Raw genomic sequence first — 24,534 nt, 5'->3', positions numbered from 1 at the left:
AGGCGCCCCTTCCTCAATCTTTTTAAACCCCAGGCTTGTTCAGCTCACGTAGTTATAGAGAAGAGGAATACATTTCAATAGATTTCTGGCTGGTATTCCGCTGTTTGGAATATAAAAGAACCATGAATTAGATTTTATTACTGCCAATACCTTATTTGTTTATGCGGTGCATATGAAAATTCTATGACTGTTAGGTTAGTAAAATAGTCTTGACAGTCAAACAATTTATTTTGAAGAAGCCTGGCTAAACTGTTGCTGAGTGTTTGAGAGACAGCGTGTATGTGGGGGTTTTTAAAAACTGAAATTCTTTTGGAAAAACACCCATCTTATGTTTCATCTCAAAAATTATTCGGATGTTGTGAATAACCAGGCATGGGTTTATAGAAAATATATACACATACTTAGTTTGAAACTTTTCTGTTTGAAAATATTCCTGGATTTGTCTACCTCTTTATTAATTTGTCAGAAGATTCAGACAGAGGGAAATGAGGCAAAAGGGTTAAACACTCTCACTCTCTCTGGGGTGATCGGTAGTAAGAGAGGACTAATAATCGGTCTAAAGAGATGAGAAGAGAAGCGGACCTGGGCTTACTCTTAGGCTAGTCGCACAGGGCTTCTGTTCCTGTGATGTTCAGCTTTGCTCAGTGCTGCTTCCGTTGGTATTATTGGCGCTGGGCTTTGAGCTCTCTGCTGTATTCCTTCCTCTCCTAGTGGTGGTGTTGGGGAACGGCCCCAGTTTAGTGTAGGTCCCTTCATTTACAGTTTAAATTAGTAGTACCTGCTGAAAACAATACCACATTTAAAAAAAGTTTATTAGGAACAATAAAAATATTAAGGTCGGGGCATACCTACTGTCTAGAGCACGGATGAATTAACCCCTCCTGCCAGGGCCCAGGACTGTCCCACATGGAGCTACACTGTGGAGAAGCAGCTCCAGCTCATATCTGAGCCTGCAACTTTGGGAATCTGCGCTTGGGACTGTTACTAATGGTTATGGCAGAATAGACAATGACCAGCCACTGCCAACCTCCCACTGGTACATGGGGTAGTTCATGGGAACTGGTTTTGTCCCATTCGTTGTGGCTAGTGACATTTTCTGTAAACTCCAAACAGCTTTCCTAAAGCTTGGATTCTGAATATTGCGCCAACATGAACTTACCTTTAGGGCACATAGATATCAGACTTACCTTTACATTTCAGGATTCCAAAATAGGGATAAAATTCAGATACTGAATCCAAGTCAAATTTCTTACTATGATAGTTTTAGAAGCTCTTTGTTGAAACCACCATTCTCTCTGTCCAAGGAGTATTCATTAATGTTAATTTTTCCTGATGAGTTGTCAAACATGCCTCCAAATGTTTTGAAGAATATGTCTCTTCCGATGGACCCTTAATTTACACTGACTTTTTTTTCTAAAGATTTTATTTATTTGAGAGAGAGAGGGTGTGAGAGAGAGAGAGAGCACGAGAAGGGGTAGGGAGACATAGACTCCCCGCCAAACAGGGAGCCCCATGCGGGACTCGATCCTGGGACTCCAGGATTATGACCCGAGCCAAAGGCAGTTTCCCCATCAACTGAGCCACCCAGGTGCCCTGGGCACCCCTATTTACACTGACCATTGAACTGTTTGAGAGTGGGGTGCACATGGCACGTGGAAGGCCATGTATCATGGTGGTTTAGAGCTTAAGTCTCTAAAGCTGGACTGCTGGGTTTCAAAGCTGGTTCCCTTACTCATGGTGTATGGGACCTTGGGAAAGGCCCATTTTTTAATTTTTAAAAATAGGGATAATATTAGTATCTACCTTATAGTGTTATTTTGAAAATTATTTAAGTAAATGAAGTGCTTGGGATAGCACCTGACACATAGTAAGTGCTCAGTAAATATTAGCTTTTAATAGTATTACAGACTCAACTCATGATTAAAAAACTAAGTGCTTAGTGGTGATCACACTTTGGATCAAAGGACTTGAACTTTAGACATATTTCTGCAGGATGCCAGTCTGAAGACACACCTGCATGTCCCACAGAGTTAATTGAATGAGGGCTTTAGGCATCCCCTTGCTGGTCTCCCCTGTGCTTTCGAGAGTGGTGTACTTTTACACACCACTTGAAAATGGTCACCATCAGTGCTCACATGTCACCTCTGCAGGCTTATCAGCCTGTGTCCTGAGAATGGGATCCAGACTTCCCGGGTGGGCCTGGCTACTTTTCTTTATTTGGATCATGATTTCCAACATTGTGTCTACTGGGGGCTCCCTCTGCTGGTATGTCTAGCATGGATGCAGATATGTGGAATAGTAGCTTTTAACAGTTTTAGGCTTTTAGAGATGTTTGTATAAAAAAAAAAAATTGAAAACTTTTTTTTTAACATGTGAGTAATAGAAATAGAAATAATTGCCGTTTGCATTATGAGTTGGAGTATTTTTGCTTTGATTTAGAATGGGGGCTATCATGGCATGCCAAAAACAGTAATTTCTTCACGATAGTTAATCAGGGACTGATTATTAGGTCTTACATACCAATATATACCACTAAATATTTTAGAATCCTATTTCAGCAGTCTAAAGAATATCCACGATATGGGGACTTAGTTAACTCTTAAAATTTCAAAAGGGCCCACTTTCAAGTGGTGTCATATCTAAGACCCTCTTAGATGCTGTTATGTTGAGGGCTTAGTATGTGTCAGGGAATAATACCTTAGATTTATTGGGTGATTCATTATTTATTTAGAATTATAATTTATTAATAAAATGCGCCATGATGTCCCTAAAGTTGCATTTTTAAAATAACTTTTTGGCTTCTGTGTGATTTTTTGTTTGTTTGTTTTTCACTACTCTTTTCTTCCATCTTTCCTTACCGCTCTTTGCTACTAGGCTCAAACAGCATAAATCGGGTAACAGCAAACATGGACAATGGAGAAAATGAAGGAACGACTAAAATTATTGCACCTTCACCAATAAAAAGGTCAGTTGGTTAAGTGAAAGAACTCATAACGGTATGCTGTCACAAAAAAGCTTTTTCCTGTTGGCGAGGTGAAGAATCTTTTTACTTTGATAGTTCATACTTTTGGTTGAAATAGTGTATGAGCCAAAGAGTCATTTAAAATGCCAGTGGAGGGGCCCTTGCGTGGCTCAGTGGGTTGAGCCTCTGCCTTCAGCTCAGGTCATGATCCCAGGGTCCTGGGATCGAGCCCCACATTGGGCTCTCTGCTCAGCAGGAAGCCTGCTTCCTCCTTTCTCTCTGCCTGCTTCTCTGCCTACTTGTGATCTCTCTCTGTCAAAAAAATAAATAAAATCTTAAAAAAAAAAAAAATAAAATGCCAGTGGAGTATAAACAGCAGGACCTGCCTCTCTCATCTGAAGGAAATGCTCCTGCTGTCACAGCATGGTGATCTCTCAGTCTGTGGTCCCATTCTCGGCAGCAGAGGGACAATTCCACGTGATTTTTTAAAATGGCATGCTATAATGGACTTACTCAGAGGGACCTGTGAAATAAAGTTGATGATATTCATGTTTAATGTACTGTGTTCATTACCGCGGTGCACTGAACTGTGGCCCTGGGAAGAGGGCTTACAGCATTTAGAGGCGCAGGGCTCCGGAAGTCAGTGATTGCATATGTATGAAGAGGTGTCATGGTCTTCTGCATCAATTTTCCCAGTGGCATTCCCCAGCGGAAAGACCTTCTCTCAATATATTACATGGCTTGTTTCCATGAAAGATCAGCCTTGTTCTCTGTGAAGATACTGTTTCAGCGTCAGTTTTTCCTATCTCCATTTATATCCACGGAACAGCATTTGAGAAGTACAATGAGCAGCTTTCATCAGCTCACTTTGTCTACAGCACTAGCTTCTGAGTCCAAGCAGTCAGAAATACGTGACCCTGGCAGACTTTGATCATCTTCTCCATCTCGTTAGTAAATAATGGCGTCTTCATTCAGTAGGTTTGGGGCTACGTGGAGGCTTACAATTTGCAATTTCCTAGCAAAAGAATTCTAAGATAGGAGGATTCTCAGAGTTGTGATGTTTTCCCCAGGGTTTTGCTTACGTTATCTTTTGTTTAGTTCCGGGACACTCCCTTCATGGATTCTTTCTGGAATGACAGGGTCTTTGCCTTTTTTGCATGCTCTTTAGTTGGCCTAGCTGGCCTTGGCCAGCCTCACAGCTGTGTATAGAGTGTCAGCTTAATCTGTATGTACAGGGTATGCTTATGCTAAATCCAACATAAGAACAGTAATCTGCCATGAAATTCAGATCCCAAGCCTTTTTAGAATGTACAGAAGAAGTTCAGTCCCCTTTACAATGGTTTTCTTGTCAATAGGACTGATACCTGAAGTGCTGCCTGATTTTCCCACTCAAGTTCCAGATGAGAAATGGCTTAGGGAGTGAATGCAATTAATTAAATGAATAAAATAAAATAAATTAAATGAAATTAGGATTTCATTTTTCTCTAACTTTGGCCTGCTCTCCCATTTCCCCTTTCATCTCCCCTCTGAATTTCTCAATCTCCCTTTTTCTTTCTCATTTATTAAACACACACGCTTTCTACTATTAAGTATGCATTGTATTTATTACTTCTCACCTCAAAAGTAAGATTTTGGGGCACTTGATCTTCCAAAGATTATTTAATCAAAAGAATGTATTGGTCAAAAATTAAAACCTACCTACTATATGCTAATATGATGAGTTAAGTGCCTTTGTCAAATACAAAATTTTTTAGCTTTATATTAATTCCTGTATGGGTGTAGTCTCCTAGGATACAAGTTTATTTTCCTTTTTTGAAATGACCTTGTCATTTTTTTCCCTCTCTCTTCTTTGTTGACTGTTATAAAGAACCCTGCTATGACCATGTTCGAGGACAACTTATATAGGGGATTCCTCAAAAATCCAGGGTTAAATGTGAGCTAGAAATTAAGTAGCTCTATCTTTTCCTGGGGCTGAGACTCTGGAGATGTGAGAGGTAATACATCTCCCCTCCTTCAGAGGAGGCCTGGGGCTTCTGATGAGTCCTTTCCTCTGTATCTCCCCATGTGTGTCTAAAACAATTTGTTGAGATTGAATAACAGCTCAGTTATATTTACATTCTTCAGGCAGAAAGATGATACTAGGTCAGGAAGTAGCATTTGGAAGTCCTTCTGATTTGGAAGGATGAAGCCAAGATAGGGCGGAAGCTAGGGGCTGGGAAAGGTCGGTTTGGGTAGCCTGAACTTGTCCATGGCTGACCCACCTGCTCAGATTTAGATGGACTGAAGTCCAGAGCTGAAAAGAAGGAGCCGGCCTCAGGAGCCATCATACTCCAGCTTTCCTTCCTTGTCAGCTTTCTTTTCTTGCCTCTGCCCTTGCCCTTGCTTCCTGTCCTGCAGATAGACTTGTCTTCCAAGTTTCCTAACAGTGGATGAACTGGCTTTTGTTGACTTAAAGCAGTAATACTAGGAAAAAAAGGTGGAGGGGAGCCCAAAAATACTTGCTGGAGATGTGAATTTTTTTAGGCAGCCACCTCCTACCCTTTTTAGAATGAGTCACGGGTATAAAAACACATTTTAAAACATTTGTTAAACAGTTTCACTGAAGAAGGAAATATGTGAGTGAACTTCCTTTTATTCTCCAGTTAATATATAGTCCATGTTTTTTTTTTTCTTTTTTAAATTAAAGCTTTAAGAAAGCAAAGAATGAAAACAGCCCTGATACCCAAAGAAGCAAATCTCATGCACCATGGGAAGACAACGGCCCCCAGAGGTAAAAAGAATCATTGTTTTTCTCATGGGGAACAGTAGAAATGGGATTAGCCATCACAATGCATTAAATAACGGAATCCAATTAAATAATGGAATCCAACTGCTTTGTGACTGGATGTTGCTAGCTGTGGACAAGGCAGTCAGATTCCTAAAATCAGCATGACTGAGAACTTTCGAAGTAGAAGTCAACAGGATGTGTCCTAAGGTGAAACTTTCTCCTGGAAGACAGGAAGGGAGACCAGTGTGTATTAAGACACTACCTGGAATATTGTTACCATGGCTTAGAGTAAGAGAGTATATTTTTGAACTCTAAATGACATATTAATGATAATCCCCTCTACTGTACATTTCTTTAAAAACTATACTTGAAAAGTATATTTGAGGACTAATGAAGAACTTTATTCACAAAAATATCCATATATTTCGTTTCTATCTGTCCACAGCTACCAAACCAGCAACAGACCTGCATTATATCTTACTGACTTTAGAGTCATGGGGATCCCAGCTACAACGACCAGGTGGTCAAATCCTAACTGGCCACTTCTTAGCTCTTTTACTTGGGCCACTCAATTAAACATTCCATATTTCCACTTTCTTTTCTGTTACGTGGGCCTAATAATTGTAATCCAGTGATTGTGGCTGATATGAAGATTTGCTAGGATAAGGAATTTAAAGCTTTTAGCTCAGTCAGTGCATGGCATATGGTAAGTTTGTTGTATATGCAGATTGTTATTATTACCATCACTTGGGTGTTCCTTTCTTACCATTGAAGGCCAGTGACACAAATCCATTCCTGAAAGATAACGACTCTTAGGATCTGATTTGCCAGATCTTACCTCCATTTTCTTTCAGTAAATCTTGTCAGCAAAGAGAACTATGTGCCTGTGATCTAGTATATCCCTGAGGGGGCAAATACTTGTGTAGCCTGGGACTGGGCTGTCTGCTCCTTCAGGCCCTCTGTGGGCACTACTGACCCTTCCTCTTCCCCTGCAGTGGACTCTACCACTCTCCCAATGACCGCATGAAATCCCCGAAGTTCCCCTACACGCGCCGCCGAAACCCCTCCTGTGGGAGCGATGACTCTGTCCAGCCAACGAGGAGGAGGTGAGCGCAACGTAGCTCTTGGTTTTAAATTTGCAACAGAACCTCTGGGTCCCAGTCACAGTCTGTCACAAGTTATTCTCATAATATCATGACTGTCCTCCCAAGGTAACAGAAAGCTTACTTTTTTTTTTTTTTTTGAGATAAAATGAGTTAGGCATCCTGAAGCATTTCTCTTTAAACAGCCTAAATTTCAGAGAATAATTTCATAAAATACTGGTAGGAAACTTGCTCCCTGTATGGCACTTAAGACTGATAAGTTAAAAAAAAAAAGCTTAGGTATCTATTTTAACAATATATATTATATAGTATATATAATATGTATTGCATTAGTGATATATTTTTATATATCAAAGATACTAAATATTCTGATCTGAGAAGATAAAATTATAGGTAAATCTTAGCTCAGGCTTAACACTCTGTTCTCCAGACTATTGTTGCATAAACTTGAGTAAAACCCCTTTCAAAACACAGGAAAAATGGATCCTGTTACATTTTACCCAGCAGGTCAGGTTGTTTTTGTGATTATGTTTGAATGTACTTAATTTTAAAAAAAAGTCCATATGTAGAAGTAGAAGTTTTGGACTTTCTAAAAAGCCGGCTGGGAAATGTGACAGGTGCGAGAGAAGAAGACCTAGAAATGACTAACCAGTGAAATTCATTTCATTCCTACTTCACAGAGACTGTTTTACTTTGAGTACCTACATACTGGTATTTTGTAAGTGACTTTTCTAGTTATGACAGGTTCATGTCATGTTCTCAGATAACCATCAACTTGATCACCGTGGATCAGGGAAACAGAAGCCTTTCTTTCTTCTCTGCCCTTATTGATACTTACTTGCTGGTCCATCCTTGGTTCATTTCCTTTGGCTTCTTCCAGTTTCCCTGAGTCATGTTTCCCAGCTTTCTCAAGGTACAGCTTCACCAAAATCCTTTGATGGTTAAGGAGACAAAGGTCAGCAACACCTTCCCCTCATAGGTCTGAAAAGGAGGAGCTAAATCATGAGCACCGGTGATTAGAACAAAGGGATAATAGTTGACATTTATTATGTTTCATGTTCTGAGCAAAATTGCATGCTATATATTATGGATGCTCATAATAACTTTGTGGAAAATGGCCTTTATCATTTAACCAGTAGGCATTTCCACCAGAGAGGGATTAAAGTGAGAAATTGCATGCAAGTTTGAGTAGCTCTGGAGGAACTAAAGGCAGGGAGGTGCACCCTGAGATCTGGATGCTGTACTGGTTCTGGGCTGGCAGGACGAAGGCTTTTTCTACCTTGGAGCTAGCCTTCATGAATCTGTGCTTGCTGCTGGCATTGCTATGGGAACTGCTGATGTAGCAAATACTCTTGCTACCCTTGCCAGAGGAGCCACCTCTGTAGCTAATGCTGGGGGCTTCTACTGCTCAGGAGTGCCAGAGTGAATGCCATAGCTATGTCAGAAGCAAACTTGCCTCCCCTTCTCTCTTGCCTTCAGATCTCACCTGAGTGCCTCTCTAAGTGGAACCCAGTGGGCAAAGGAATCTGAGAAAATGTAGTTTCAGACTTCCAGTTTTGACAAAACAGGGGAGATTATTGATGGGTTTGGGATGGGGCTGCGTACCAGTGGAAAGTGGAAAGCCCTTGGCCTCGATGACAAAAGGAGTCTGGGGGATGCAGGTAGCTGTCTTGTGTGATTGGAATCCAGATCTGTACATCTGTAAAAGGCAGGGATAATAAATCATCATTTAAATAGAGAGGGAGAAAGATTTCCTGCCCTCCCTATTAAGGATTGGTTCAACTTGGACAACACTTAAAACCCAGGCAATACCACAATACCCAGGCAATACTTTAAAATACATTTGTGTGTGTATGTGTGTTTTGGGGGGGGGGGCAAGGTTAGTGGGAATCACTACATATTTTAAGAATTTGGCACTTCATGATTATTGTTAAATAGGTATGTTTCTATAGTTTCTCATTCTTCATTACTAGCATACTTTGACCGCATTCCCTAAGTAATATAATTGTACATGTCGAGCAGATGGTCATTTTGATTTACTCGGAAATGAATTTATCAAGTTTTGCTAAAATAAAACCAAAATTTACATTAGTTTTTTCCCCAACTGGGTTTTCCAAACCCTGTAGTTTTTAGAAAGATTGTAAATATAAGATCACATTTGTATTGTGTAAAGATGAATCTTAACTGTCCTGTGGAGAACCAGTGGAAGAGAGAAGTAGGGGAAAGAGAGACCTGGGGCTACCATGTGAGTCCTGGCAAAGGCTAATGGGAGCTTGGGCCAAGGTGGTGATGTGGAGATTTTAAGGAAGTGGATGGTTTTGAGACCTTTCGGAGGTAAAATCAATAGGGCTGGGAGGTTTGAAATAGTTTGGAGCATATACATTTTTAAATCTAGCCTTAATGGCTTCTATATTGAGACACATTTTTGTGTGTGTTGGCTTCCTGTGAAATACAGATGAGTAATTGTGGGGAGTAGACACAGGATCCTTTCATTGGCACAGTCCAGGGAAAAGCCTGTTTTGATTTACAGGGAAGAGAATCTTTTTGTCCGAGCAGCCATAGAGCCTTCTGTCTGGTTATGTGTATCACTTGAAAGGTCTTTTATTGGGCATGCGTGTTTTGAGGAAACCAGCCCTTGCTACATGCTGGCAAAGAAGAGCTAAATCTCATTCTTTGTTCCTTTCTACTGTAAATGCCCTCTGAATGTCCCTGTCCCTTTCAGTCTGGCTTTATCTTCACAGGTATTTCCCTTGTCCTGGAGGCACAAATCCCTGCATGGCTAGGGTAACTCTGACATTTAAAACAGATTTGTCAGCACCATGAAAGAATCTCAAGGACTTAAATTTGATAATAGGAAATTCTATTTTGTTATGGATGCCAGAATAACGTGTATTTTGCAAAAGATACCGAATTTTATATTTTGACAGTTGTTTGTCATTAGATGGGTATATCTTTCAAATTCTGGCTGAGTTTACAACACTGGTTCTTAACCTTTTTGGGTGACAGAACTCTGAAAATCTGATGAAAGGTTGGATCATTCCTTAGGGGGAGAAAGGTACATAATTAAATAAACATACACACTTTCATAAAATTTTCATGGTTCATGGAGACCCTGAAGCCTGCTTGTTTAAACATTCCTGTTCTAGAAAAAGCAACCCAGCCTACTTACTTTTAGTACAATTTATTTTCACCCCTATGCATCTCTATACTCAGGAAAGTTTATTGAGTGCCTACTTCATGCAGGCACTGTTAAACAGCACTAGAGAAAGTTTTTGCCCTTTAGGAGTTTACAGTTTGTTGGGGAAGAAATATATGAATCTTACAAATGCATGAGTACTTAGAAATTTATATATAGAGAGAGTTATGTGGTGCTTAGGGGAACTAAAAAAAAAAAATTACTGAAACCTAACATGCACACAGAAAAGTACACATGTCCTAAGAATAACTGATTGATAACGTTTACCATTCAAGTACATCTATTACTGGCACCATGATGGGAAGTTTTGCTGTGTTGCTGAGTCCAGGAGGTCAGGGAAAGGTTCTCAGGCTGGATGCCTGAGCTGGAATTTGAGACAAGAAGAGGCAAAGAGATGGAGGAGCTAACATGTGCAGAGGCCTCGGGGTGGAAAGAGTGGGGAACATTCATGAGAAGGATAAATGAGTCCAGAGAGAAGCACCTCATAGGACACCTGAGCCTTGTTGAGGATTTGGGTTGTTAGACCCAGTAGTTTTTAGAAGGATGTGAATACAAGATCGCATTTGTATTGTGTAAAGATGAGCCTTACTGTCCTGTGGAGAAAAGGTAGAGAAGAAGAGAAGTAGGGGAAAGAGAGACCTGGGGCTACCATGTGAGTCCTGGCAAAGGCTAATGGGAGCTTGGGCCAAGGTGGTGATGTGGAGATTCAAGGAAGTGGTTTTGAGACCTGTTTGGAGGTGAAGGAGTGACTGATGTCATGGATAAAATCCAGGCTTGAAGTGTGATGCACTGAAGTAATAATCACCAGGAAATGGCAAGCTTGAAAGGGACAACTGTGAGTGGTTTTTGGTCTGTTGCGTTTGTGGTGTCTTTGCAAAGAAGTCGAAATGCAGGAATCACATGGGTTGTTGGATATGTCTGGAGCTAGATTGGCTATTGGCTAAAATATAAATTTCGTAAAGATGTAAATTGAAATAAGAAACAAAGGGATGCTGTCTAGGTAGATAGAATGCAAAGACCAAGCCCTTGATAGACCTAGGAGAAACTCCAGCATTTATTCGGCTTGGTTGAGGAGAATTACCTTCAGAGGAAATTACTTGTAGAGAAAAGAGAAGGAGAAATTTTGGCCACAGGGAGGAAAAAACATCTAGAGTGAAAATCTGCTTACTAAAGAGCTTCCTTTCTTCTTCATTCCCAGATGCTAGAAGCCAGATAGGTATCTCCCAAGCAGGAGATCAGAGAATCTCACTATGAGAAAAACAGATACAATAGAAGAGACATACAGATACCAACTTTTAAAGGATCGTCCAGTGAAATAGCTGAGACTGCCTATATTTCTTTGCTCCACACTGCAGCGAAGCCATCAGTTAACATTCTCTGCACCATCCAGAGGGTTCCAGTCCTTCTAGTGCCGAATTCTTAAATACAAAGAGAGAGCCTTAATCACTTGGCATGTGAAGATAGCTTCTGTTTGGAAAGACAGAGACTGAAACAGACAATAAGCAGTGTGTATGTGTGTGTGTACTCACAGGAAATAGAGACAATATAAGAAACATGTTATAAAGGTATAATTATCTTAAAAAAAAAGATTTATTTATTTATTTGAGAGATAACATGACCTCAGGGGAGGGGCAGAAGGAGAGGGAGAGCAGACTCCCCACTGAGCAGGAAGCCCATGAGGGGCTCCATCCCAAGATCCTGGGATCATGACCTGAGCTCAAGGCAGACGCTTAACAGACTGAGCCACCCGGGCGCTCCAAATGTATAATTATCCTGAGGAAAAAAAAAAAAAATTGATATCCAAAGAGAAGAATAAGTAGACTTAAAATTCCTGTAGCAGAATTTAAAATAATTAGTAGAAGGTTTGGAAGATCATCCCCAAGGTAGAACAAAAATAAAACAGATATGTGGAACATAAGGATAAGCAATTATCAAACTTGGATATCAAACATTCGAGTAATGAAATTTCCAAGAAAAAAACGCAGAAGAGAAAAGTATTAGAGAAATAGTACAAGAAAATGTCCCAGACTGAATGATCAAACGTTGTAGAGAGAAGCTAAGGAGGGTTTGATATAATAGACTGGAAAATTAGATCCAGACCAAGAGCCATTACCATCACATTTCAAAACATTATAGGTTAAGGGAGAATTTTTAAAACTTCGAGGAAGGGAGGGATATGAGAGAAAAAAGTTTATATATAAACGTCGGCAAACCAGAATGGCGGCCTTGGGCTCCTTAACAGCAACATCAGAGAAAGAAGATGGGCATTGCCTTCAAAATGCTGGAGATTCTTTTCAGTGTAGGATTCTAAGTCCAGATAAACCATAATTACATGAGTCAAAGATATTTTGAGAAATTCCAGGTCTCAAAACAAAACAAAACAAAAAAAGTACCTGCCACGTAGAATTTCTCTGTTAACAGCTAGAAGGTACATTCCTCCAAAACCAAGACTAGCAGTCATGAGAACTGGAAATATGGGATCCATTTCCAAAGAGGAAGAAGGAATTCCCTGGATGATGGCGAAGGGAGTAATCGAAGTGACATTTGTGCAACAGTTCTAGGGAACAGACCATCCAGGGTTCCAGGGTGTCAGTGGAACTTGTAGATTACCTAAGTATTCTCCCATCTCAGGAGGACTTCTGCAGCTCTCAGAGTTTGGATGAAGAAATTAGTGATAAAACAAGGTAAACTTGGGGCACCTGGGTGGCTCAGTGGGTTGAGCCTCTGCCTTCAGCTCAGGTCATGATCTCAGGATCCTGGGATTGAGCCCTGCATTGGTCTCTCTCTGCTCAGTGGGAAGCCTACTTCCCCCTCTCTCTCTGCCTGCCTCTCTGCCTACTTGTGATCTCTCTCCCTCTGTCAAATAAATAAATAAAATCTTAAAAACAAAACAAAACAAGGAAAACTAAGCAACCTAAAGGTGCATTAGAAAACTAGGCAATTGTTATCTTTAAGTATAAAACCTGTATAAGAATGGAATTGTGGGGGCGCCTGGGTGGCTCAGTGGGTTAAAGCCTCTGCCTTCGGATCAGGTCATGATCCCAGGGTCCTGAGATGGAGCCCCACATCTGGCCGTCTGCTCTGCAGGGAGCCTGCTTCCTCCTCTCTCTCTCTCTCTCTCTCTGCCTGCCTCTCTACTTACTTGTGATCTCTGTCTGTCAAATAAATAAATAAAATCTTAAAAAAAAAAAAAAGAATGGAATTGTGTTCCTTAAACGCTGTAGAGATCATCTGTGAAAATATATAATTGTGTTTATACTAAGTAAAAATTATCAAAAAATTTGGTGTAAAGACAGAGAGGCCTGTCAACATTATATTGTTTGATATAAGTGTGTTTGAGAAATGGGGGAATGTCAGTCATGATGATGGCATTTAATAGCCATGTCTGCCCAATCCATGTGAAGGCACATATATTAAAGGGTGAAGAAACGGAGACAAGGGGCTTAGGTGCCTCTCTCAAGAAGTTTGATGCTTTCAAAGAGAGAGGAGAGACTGGGAAAAAAATGAAGGGGGATATGGAATCCAGCAGACGTGTGTGTGTGTGTGTGTGTGTGTGTGTGTGTATAATTTTAACTATGTATTTGAGAGTGAGAGAGCATGAGCAGTGGGGAGGGGCAGAGGGAGAGGGAGAAGGAGGCTCCCTGCTGAGCAGAGAGCCCCACACAGGGCTCAATCCTAGGACCCCAAGTTCATGACCTGAGCTGAAGATAGACGTTTAACTTATGGAGCTACCCAGTCGCCCCATGCCTGTGTGTGCTTAAATAGTAGAAACTTGGTAATATGAAAAGCTGGTGAAAGAATTTTTATATGGACAAATTGAATATATCTGAGAGGTAGGAGGGTGGTTACTGAAAGTCATTGAGAAGGTAAGAGGTGATGAGACACAGACAACACAGGAGGAACGACTGACCTTAGTTGTAAGGACAGATCTGTAAATAACACAGAAGGAGATGTAGGCAAGTGTTATTTTTGGTAACAGGAAGATGAAAGAGTTGCCATCTGATGGCTACGTTTTCTTTGGAAGGAGAAAACAAAGTCAGCGGCTGATGCAGAGGGACCGGTGTATCAGAGGGTTGTGAGGTAAAGAGTTGGAAATCGCTTTGCAGAGTGAGAGTACTTAGAGAAAGGTGGTAGGATGTTGTGGAGTCACATGAAGTTTGTGAACATGGATTTGTAGTATAAGTAACGTGCCCTTTTGTGTAACTCCCCGTAGCACCGCTCAGCCAGCTGCTGAAGGCTGGATCAGAGAACCTGAATAGTTTGACTTACCCATGCGTGGGATCTTGCCAGAAATACCGAACCCAAAAACAGAGAATTGGAGGAAGTTTTGAGTACTGGCGTACAGGTTATCAAAATGGCGTAAATCTCAGTTGAGTCGGGGAGGAAACGGAGAAAGGCCGAGAGGAGTGGATGAAAATTAGCAAGGTCAGTGAGCAAACAGTTCTGTTGAGGTCAAAGAAAGGCAGAAGGGGCGTAGTGGAAATAAGCAATAATAATTGCAGCTAATAGTTATTGTTTGCTTCAGTGAGCCAGGTCCTGCTCTGTGCATTTTAAATGTATTAATTCATTTTATCCTCATATCATAACAATCCTTTGTGGGAGGTTCCATGAAAACAGGCACTTAGCCAAGAAGTAATTTGTTGAATTCACATACCTTTTTGATGGGGAGGGGAGGGGACCCACCTTCAGGTTGTCTGGCTCTAGAGCCCGCATGTTTTTTGTTTTTAAAGAGTTTATTTATGTATTTGACAGAGAGAGAGCTCACAAGTAGAGCAACAAGCAGAGAGAGAGGGGGAAGCAGGCTCCCCACCAAGCAGAGAGCCTGATGCGGGGCTCATTACCAGGACCCTGAGATCAAGACCTGAGCTGAAGGCAGAGGCTTAACCCACTGAGCCACCCAGGCTCCCCAGCGCCTGCATGTTTAAACCAAGATGCTCCATCAAATCTGCTCAGGAGCATGAACAGGAAGGGGAAGAGAAGGTGGCCAGAGACCAACATGTTTGTAACCACATGGTGGTTACAGATGATAAAGTCCCAAGTGTGGCCATAATGTGGTCTGCTGAGTTACTGTGAAGAGGTTATGAGAGAAATGGTCAAGGGCCTTGGAGGCAAGGGTGTTGGGAAGAGCATGCAAGTGAGAGCTGGTGTCAGTCCGATTATGGCAGAACTTAACTTGGCAGATCACAGACGTAGGAACTGCAGAACATCCCATCATTGGGTGAATCATACCATACAGACATGCTGTGCACTATGGCTGGTAGACTGTTTGCAGCCTCCTTGAGCTTGTTGGCTTTTTGAGGCCAGTTGGTGATGTGTTCTACTTCTGAGACTCGGCATATTGTGTGATTTAAATGTTTGTCGAATGAACGAATACAAAACAGATATGTAGGAATTGAAGTGAAACTCATTTTGCTGTGCTTTCCTTAGGCAATGGATAATTCTCTATTTTCTTTAATATCTTCATTTATTTGTTTTCTGTAGGAAAGCCCATAACAGTGGTGAAGACTCAGATCTAAAACAAAGGAGGAGGTAAAAACATAAAAATGGAAGGAGGGTCGGGGAGAAGGAAGAAGGATCAACCAGAGTGGGAATTGTTGTTGTTAGTGACAGCTTTAAGGTCATTATGAAAGAATTAACTTGGAGATAACCAGCTTTGGCTTCATTTGGTTCCCAATCTTCCATTCTGTAGGATCCTTAACAATTTCTCTTTTTTTTTCCTGCTTCTTTGTATCTTAGAGGAACTGTCTTGGTTATCTACTGCTACAATAAAACCACCCCAAAACTTAGTGGCTTAAAGCCACCATATATATGTTGTGTGTTTCTGTTGATTGAACAGGCTAGTTTTGCTAGTCTCATATGAAGCTACAGTCAGAGGGCAGATGGGGCTGGAATATTCAAGAGGCCCCTCTCTCTCTCGTTTGATGTCTTGGCAAAATGGTGGGAAGCCTTAGACTTCTCTCTCTCTTTGTGGTCCCTCCACCTGGTTCTCGGCTTCTTGAGATGGCAGCCAGGAGGACGCAGGAGCCGCCCGCTCCGTGAACAGATAGATAGTTTGGGACCGGGCAGAGTATAGCCCCTCCACGTCATTCTGTTAATAAAGTCCGTCACAGCTCCAGTGCTAATTGGGGGGAGGGGAAATAAACTCTACCTCTGTTGATCTGGGAAGGGGGTGTGACAGGACTCGGTGCTCATATTTAGTCCACTGCAGGGGTGTAGAGCTTTGCCATGGCAGATTTTGTTGGAAGTGCTTGATTTTGTGGTCTTTTTGGGGACCATGGTGACATTTGCCCTAATCTGCTTTTACATGTCTGTAGACTCATTCAGATGTCTCACTGAATCGAGGATCACTGACTGAGGGAGGGGTAATAACTGCTACTGATGTTTGGATTAGTCATTTTATTGCAAAATTCCATCCGAAGAACTAAAGTGAATCTTTCTGAAATTTTTTATTTGTCATAAATGTGTTTTTTTTTTTTTTTTGTTCTTCTCATTTTGTCTTCAGGTCACGCTCACGCTGTAACACGAGCAGTGGTAGTGAATCGGAAAATTCTAATAGAGAACACCGGAAAAAGAGAAACAGGTAATATTTGATACTGTAGTTATCTGGAACTCCAAAATCAGGGGTTGCTGGTGGTGGTAGAAGCTGTGTATCCTATTTCTTTTTCCTTTTCTCTCTCTGTCTTTTTTTTTTCTCTTTCCTTTCCCTCCCCTCCTCACCCCTCCCCTTCCCTCCCCTTCCTTCTTTCCTTCCTTCCTTTAAGATTTTGTTTATTTACTTGGCAGAGAGAGAGGAAGAGAGAGAGAGCCTGTGCGTGTGAGCTCACAAGCAGGGGGAGCAGCAGGCAGAGGGAGAGGGAGAAGCAGGCTCCCCACTGAGCATGGAGCCCGATGTAGGGCTCAGTCCTGGACCCCAAGATCATAACCTGAGCCAAAGGCAGACACTTAACCAACTGAGCCACCCAGGCGCCCCTGTGCATCCTATTTCTTTCTTTCTTTTTTTTTTTTTTTAAAGATTTTATTTATTTATCAGAGAGAGAGGGAGAGCAAGCACAGGCAGACAGAATGGCAGGCAGAGGCAGAGGGAGAAGCAGGCTCCCCGCTGAGCAAGGAGCCTGATGTGGGACTCGATCCCAGGATGCTGGGATCATGACCTGAGCCGAAGGCAGCTGCTTAACCAACTGAGCCACCCAGGCGTCCCGCATCCTATTTCTTAAGTCTGATTTTCTTATCTGTGTTTAAGAAGGAATCTGGCATTTTCTTATCTTTATAATAAGATGATTAAATAACTTGACAACGAGGGTCCCTTCTTGTTAATTTAAAAAAAAAAAAAAAGATGATCTGTATTTAGGTACAATGTGTAGTGACTTTGTCTAAGGACGGTAAGAAATGTGACCATTCTAGAGGGATTTCTCCCTGAAGTACCTTTTAACGTGACATTACTTATTTTGTCCAGCCCAAACCAAGAGACTTCATGTTTCCTAGATTTCATGGTCTTAGTCTTATTCGTGTACATGAACATATGTGAGAGAGCACCGTGCTGGGAGTGAGACGGATTGGGTTGCTGGTTGTCCCAGTTTCTCCCCCTTTCTTTCTTTTCGTTGGTTCGTTTTTGTTTTTCAAGATTTTATTTATTTATTTGACAGAGACAGACACAGTGAAAGAGGGCACACAAGTCAGGGGAGTGGGAGAGGGAAAGCAGGCTTTACACGAAGCAGGGAGCCTGATGTGGGGCTCCTTCCCAGGACCCTGAGGTCATGACCTGAGCTGAGGGCAGACGTTTAACGACTGAGCTACCCAGGAGCCCCTGGTCATCCCAGTTTCTAACTTAGTCATTCTCAACCGGGAGCAATTCTGTCTTGCCCCTCCAGTCTCTGAGGATGTTTGGCCATGTTTTTGAGACTCTTGATTGTCACAGTTGTGTAGGTGTTGGGTGGGTATCCTGCAGTGCACAGGTCACCCAAGAAGTATCTGGTCCAAGAGATGTCAGTAGTGCCACTGCTGAGAAACCCGTTCCCACCTGATGTGGAGTGCTGGCCTGCTTGCTTTGTTTTCCTGGGTCATCTTTTTCCCTTCTGTAAAGTGAGGCAGCCTGAGGAGATAATCTCCGAGGTCCTTCTCCTGTACGTGGAGCCCCGTGCTTGGCACACACTGAATTGGCCTGCCTGACGATAAAGCCTGTGTAACACTAGCCCAGACAGCATTGTGATTGTGGGTGGTTTTCTTAGGAAAGCTTTCTCTGTGGAGCCTTCCTCGGGGCTGGAGCCACATGAGACAGGGGTGAGATCTCAGTGTGTTAGGACACCTTTCTCAAGGAAATGCTGACAGTTTCTTCATTTGTAAAAGCACAGGTGTGGAGGGTGACTTTTCCCTCAAGTACCCTCTTCCTGCTGTAAAATTCAGTATCTGCATAAACCACACGAAACAAAGCAAAGAAGGAATAACATATTTTCCTCCTGTTTGCACTTACTGATCAAGCCAGTATCTTAGCTTGTCTGTTTCTGTTTTGCTTGTTGTATTCTAAGTTGTGATCATATATGCTTCAAGTCTCAACTTCTCGGAAGGTGGCCTGTTTAACACCATTGTCTCTTGGGGTCAGAAGTGCTCATGGCGCCATTTGCTGCTCTTACGAAGCACTGTTTGGTTGCCAGCAAAACCTTAAGCAGCCTGTTTTTGATCCAGTTTCTGATCCAGTTTGAATGTTCCTCATACGTGTTTTCTCCCTCACCAGTTTCTCCCTTTGCCCTCCCCAAACGATTTTGTAGATTGGCTTTCTTTATAGTGTATTAGTGGTGCTTTTGAGAGTGGTGATGGTTCTGAATGTTGACATGCCAATGTACTTTGTAAGGCTATTAATGAGAAATCCCTTTCAAAACACACTCTGACCCAAAGGCTTTCAAACTCATTTATTTTACCTGTAGAAATACTGCCCGAGGGTTACATACATTGCCTGTGTCTATAGAAGATGAGGTCTAGGGTGTAGCAAAACCTGGGCAGAGGGAAAAATACGTCTTCCATTTCCATTCTCCATTCCTGAAAATTCTGGTGCAGAGGTGACAGTGTGCGGGGAAGGAGGGGGGCAGACACGTTATTTCGTCTGTGGACGCTGAGTCCTCATTATGTTCTGTTACTGCTCACCCCTTCGTCCCATTATTATAGCTTTTTAGATTTTGCCGGAGCCCATTCCGTTCACATCAGAGATCTGAATATTTAAATGGCACCTCTTCTGACAGTCCCAATATGTCTTCTGTCTGTGATGAAGGGTTGTTTCCTCATGTCTGACTTCCAACTTGTTTAAAAAAACTTCTTTTGGGGAAGAGGATGCATTTTTTTCAGCCTCATCCTGCCTTATCTCAGCCAACAGTGTGACACAGCCAAGCTCTCAGCAGCAGCCTTTGTGCTGTTATTAAAGGAACTGGGTAACTCTAGAATGGGGCAGACTGAATCCTGGACATGCTGGTGTTCTCCTTCCTGCCAGCCAAGTCTCTCAGTTCAGCCCCAATACTTGATTACCTCTGAAACCAGAGCCTGCACCTGACCCTCCCTGCCTTCCTGTCTCCCTGTGGGAGCCGTAGCCGGGGGCAGCAGGGAACAGACTGTGCAGCGTTGGTTTTTGGACATTTCTCGAAGGCTCTGGTGTGTCCAGTAGAACTGCGGACAGACCCAGATTTACTCGTTTGGAGATTGTGTGTGATCTTTGTAGTTTTGGGGGTATTGTTCCCTTTGTTATTCCTTCCTGCTGGAACTTTTTTGTTTTTTTAAACAAGGATAGATTGTATTTGTTTGTTTTAATGAAAAAGAGCAAGCATGAGTGAGATGATGGGGCTGAGGGAGAAGCAGATTCCTTGCTAAGCAGAGAGCCTGATGCAGGACTCGATCCCAGGACCCTGGGATCCTGACCTGAGTCAAAGTCAGATGCTTAACTGACTGAACCATCCAGGTACCTGTGGATTTTTTTTCTTTTCTTTTCTTTTTTTTTTTTTTTTTAAATATAAGGAAGACTTAACCTGTTAGATTTGAGGCCACTCTGGGAATAGTGGGGTGTTTTGTTTTGTTTTATTTTTTAAAGATTTTATTTATTTATTTGACAGACAGAGATCACAAATAGGCAGAGAGGCAGGCAGAGAGAGAGAGAGAGAGAGAGAGGGAAGCAGGCTCCCTGCTGAGCAGAGATTCCCAATGTGGGGCTCGATCCCAGGACCCTTAGATCATGACCTGAGCCGAAGGCAGAGGCCTAACCCACTGATCCACTTTGGTACCCCTTTTGTTCGTGTTTTGTTTTGGTTTTCACCCATGTCTACCTGTTGGATCTTAAGCCTCTTCACTGTTCTGGTGGATAACAACTTGAAACTCTCTCATTTTGTGTGAGGAGGAACACAAGTGAATGCAACAATGTTCACAAATCAGCTTTATCCATAGCAGTTGCTGTGGCTTTTCATAACCATTAAAAGTAAATAATAATAATTCACACCAACTCTGGAAGGCTGGTATTAGGAACACGGATTGTTGTTTAAAACAATTTCGATTTTAGAAAAATGTAACTGTAGGTAAGCACCTCGACTCTCACCTTTGGGTCCAGAGCTGTGGAGGCCAGGTGTGTGAGGGTCCTCCTGTCTGTTGTGTGTTCACACCTGTGTTCCATTCCACACGGTTCCCCATAGCGCCCGAGGGCTTGGCTTCCCTCTTCATCTGGTGAGTTGTTGATGTCTTTCTTTACGCCCTTCCATTTTAGTTGTTTTTCCTTTATTATTTTTATAATCTGGATGAGTATCCTACAGTTTTCTAGGTTTTGAGGTTTGAATAGACAGATTTTTACCACCCCCCCTTTTTTTTTCAAGAATGAGCTGGAAGTTGGAGCACCATTTGTTGTTGTAACATCTAGGATGACAAACACTTATTTCCCCCTTACTGTCCCTGTATCTTCATCCCTGTCCTCTTGTCTCCCTTTTTATCTTTCTCTCACATTATTTTTCCTCACTTAGTTCCTTTCATTTTCTTTCCTTAGCTTCTCTCCAATCTGTCTTCCTTTCTCTCGTCTTCTTTGTTTTTTTTTTTTTTTTTTTAAGATTTTATTTATTTATTTAACAAACAGAGATCACAAGCGGGCAGAGAGGCAGGCAGAGAGAGAGGAGGAAGCAGGCTCCCTGCTGAGCGGAGAGCCTGATGCGGGACTCGATCCCAGGACCCTGAGATCATGACCTGAGCAGAAGGCAGAGGCTTAACCCACTGAGCCACCCAGGTGCCCTCTCCTGTCTTCTTTGAGTTCTGCTGCTACTTAGGAGCCAGGGAAGCGTCAGGAAAACCCTCCCAAAGATGTGGGTCAGGGCCTCGGTTCTGTCCTGCCCTGGTGTTTGACTTTAGGCAACTCTTGAAACCACTTTAAATCTGAATTTGCTCATCTTTAAGGTGGAAGATATACTAATCTCTGTTGTCGAATGGGTCACATGAACATCACTTAAAACCGAGAAAGTGAGATGCTTGGCAGTGGGACCACATGGTCTGATATTTGGCCTTGAAGTCAGGCTCTTCCTGGCCTGTCCCCCTTCTCCTCCGCCCCTTCTCCAGCTCTTCCCACTTTTCTTTAGTCCTGTCTTCCTTGCTCCCACATTTACTACCTTTACACACGTGGTTCTTTTCAGACAAGGCCTTCTTAGTCTCTGATTCATCAGTAGGTTTTAATGGCTTCATGAAATTGTGTGTAAAAGTCTCTGTTTCCGGCGCACCTGGGTGGCTCATCGGATTAAAGCCTCTGCCTTCTGCTCAGGTCATGATCTCAGGGTCCTGGGATCGAGTCCCACATCGGGCTCTCTGCTCAGCAGGGAGCCTGCTTCCTCCTCTCTCTCTCTGCCTGCCTCTCTGCCTCCTTGTGATCTCTGTCAGTCAAATAAATAAATAAAATCTTAAAAAAACAAATCTCTGTGTTTCCAAGTGTACGATTTTCTGGTGATAGGGTCTGTAGCCTTCATCAGAGGCTTAAGGGGTTGTCTCTGTGACCCCCCAACATTTATTAAGGGGTCCTTATGATCAAAACAGTGAAGGACAGATGGATAATGGGAAATGAAATTGATATTTCAATTCACTGGTGGGATTAACAACTAAAATGCTTCAGTTTTCTTTAGAAATGACTGCCTTTGCTCTACTGATTTGTGAAACAGTCAGTTCGACTAAATTTATCAAATTGGGAGCCCAGCAAGTACCAGGCAGTATGAAGCTAATGATCTATGTGAATATTCGATTATACCCACTTTCACTAGTTAGAATTTTGAGTCTTGCACCTGAGATCAGAAGGTTCAGCCAGCTGGTCCCCAAAGGTCTGAGCCTCTGGGCCTTGCTCTGGACTTGCTCGGGGTGTATGTTGAAGGAGAACCAAGGGAGTAGACTTATCAGAGTAAAACCTTTCACAAGCCGAGATTTCCCTTAAAATACCTTGAGCTTAATAAAATATCCTTTACAGCCAAAGAAACCAGTCTGTAAAATATCCTTTGTGCTATTGATGAAAATAGGCAGTCAGTCCTTCAAGCATTCACTGGGGAGACTCTGTGGATTACTTAGTCATTAGCTTTGATGTGTTGCTAGGCTTTTAGGAGTTGAGGTGGGAGATTTGGAGGGGGCGGGGGGGGCAGTGATGGAGAAGTTGTCTGGTGTCTTTTGCATAAGCATAAATGTGGAAGTAACTCTGTAGCATGGAGAGGATTAAAAGAGCAAAAGAAGTGAGCGGCTTCAGGTGAGAGCAGGACTAGGGGACATTGGTCGCAGAGGACCATTTGGGTTTTTCCTTCCTTTTATCCTGGGGCATGTGCGTTATCAACATGTGAGTAATGTGTGTGAGGCTGTGTGTGTGCGTGTGTGTGTGCGTGTGCTAGCACGGTAGAGTACAGAGCAAAGAAGAGGGGAGCCTGCGTTATGAGTGTGACCCTACTTGGAAGGTCACAGTGGTGAGTTCCTAGTTTACTTTATCCTCTGCATCTTAGTCCCACCACCCCCCACCCCCATCCCAAAACATACACACACACACACACACACACACACACACACACGGAATAATACCAGCCCTGCCTACCTCACAAGAGGTTTGTAAGGATCCAGGAGGCAATGAAGGTGCTTTGAAAAGTAGAATGTGCCTTGCATAATAAGCAGAGACTATGAGATGAATGAGAATGTTCAGCACTGCTCAGTTTCATCTGAAGTCCCCGATACATCTGTAAAATGGGGCCCAGCTCCCTCTAATGAAAAAGTCAGTGTTCCTAACGAATTCATTCCACCACAGGTGTAGTTAGAGTTTCTTCTTGAGGTGTCTTGAGAATCTGTGTCTGAATAATGGGTTAAAATGGTTTTAAATAATAAATACATTCCACAAACTCTCTTATGTTATTGTTTAAAAAAAAAAGAAAGGAAGACAAAAGCTGTCTTCTGTGGCGCTGCAACTTGTAGGGATGGTATATCTGAGTGGGGCAAATCTAGAAGATGAAGTTTTGGTAGGGTTTTCTGGTTGTTAGAGTCATTAAATAAAACAAGAACAACAACAACAAAACAACAAAAAACCCCAGCTTATTATCCTTGTGCCTCAAGGAAAAGGATGAGCTTTGAATGGTAGCAAGCTTAAACCAGTGGGTAGTTTTTCCTCATTGCCTGAAAATAGGTCCCCTTGAAAGCATTCTCTGTTGCCCTGTCCCTTATTTGTCCCTTGTTTGAAGCAAGGTAAAAACGGGGGGTCTGGAGAGGGCAGTTCATCTGAATCCAGTAAAAACAGTGTTCACCATGGTGCAGATTGCAAGGGTTACTGATTTCCACTTTAATAAGTCCATTCAAGATTTAGGTATTTGATATGGATGATTTAGGGCTTCCAGAGCATAATCAAAGTTGACAGAGATGACTCTAGTAGTACAAAGTTATAGCAACCGAGGAATGCTGTCAGATTACTGAGCCCTTGAGGTCGAAGTAGGTTGCAAAATTACAAAAACAGAATGAGTTTGAAAGGGAAATTGCACCAAAGGCAGCCCATTTTTGTAGGGAAAGCATAAGGAATAAATGGAAGAGACAGAAACACCTTTAAGGGCAAATGAGAATAATTTATTGATGGTGGGGGTAGGTTGGGAAAAGCAAATGAATTTTTTGCTTGCTGGTCTTCAGGGAGTGTGTCGACAGATGCCTGGAACCAACATAAATTTCCCCAGGGAAGAAAAATTACTGAAAAAATAGATGAAGATTGGTTTATAGCAGGTGATCCAGAAATGAATGAGTTGATGAGAAACGCAAGTCCACAATCACTTGGGACCCACAGGCTTAATATTAGCGATGGAGTGGTCATATGAAGCAATTGTCTGGACGGTCATGCTATCGCTGAAGAAGAGAGGTTGGTTTCGACATGTCTCACTGGCTTGGAAATAAAACACAAAGAGAGAAAACGTAGAGTTTTAAAGCTAGAAAGGATCTTTGCAGTAATTCGGTAGATGAAGAGACAGACTTGACCTAAGATAAGCAGTTTGCCCGGAGCTGGGATAAGGCAGAG

At 42.3% G+C, this 24,534-nt stretch overlaps 1 protein-coding gene across 3 annotated transcripts in view; it reads left to right on the top strand.

Moving 5' to 3' along the window:
- EPB41L4A (erythrocyte membrane protein band 4.1 like 4A) overlaps nt 1-24,534 on the top strand; it is a 255,958-nt gene that overhangs the window by 203,933 nt on the left and 27,491 nt on the right. For all 3 annotated transcript variants that reach the window (XM_059175658.1, XM_059175656.1, XM_059175657.1), the window contains exons 13-17: nt 2,875-2,965; nt 5,649-5,732; nt 6,725-6,835; nt 15,510-15,557; nt 16,531-16,608. In XM_059175658.1, the coding sequence (XP_059031641.1) occupies nt 2,875-2,965; nt 5,649-5,732; nt 6,725-6,835; nt 15,510-15,557; nt 16,531-16,608 (412 nt within the window). The remainder of the gene's footprint in view (nt 1-2,874; nt 2,966-5,648; nt 5,733-6,724; nt 6,836-15,509; nt 15,558-16,530; nt 16,609-24,534) is intronic.

This window comes from Mustela lutreola, chromosome 5, assembly GCF_030435805.1.
Source record: "Mustela lutreola isolate mMusLut2 chromosome 5, mMusLut2.pri, whole genome shotgun sequence".
NCBI classification, from domain to species: Eukaryota; Metazoa; Chordata; class Mammalia; order Carnivora; family Mustelidae; genus Mustela; species Mustela lutreola.
Note: the sequence above shows the minus strand (reverse complement) of the source record. Positions and strands in the feature narration are given on the sequence as shown.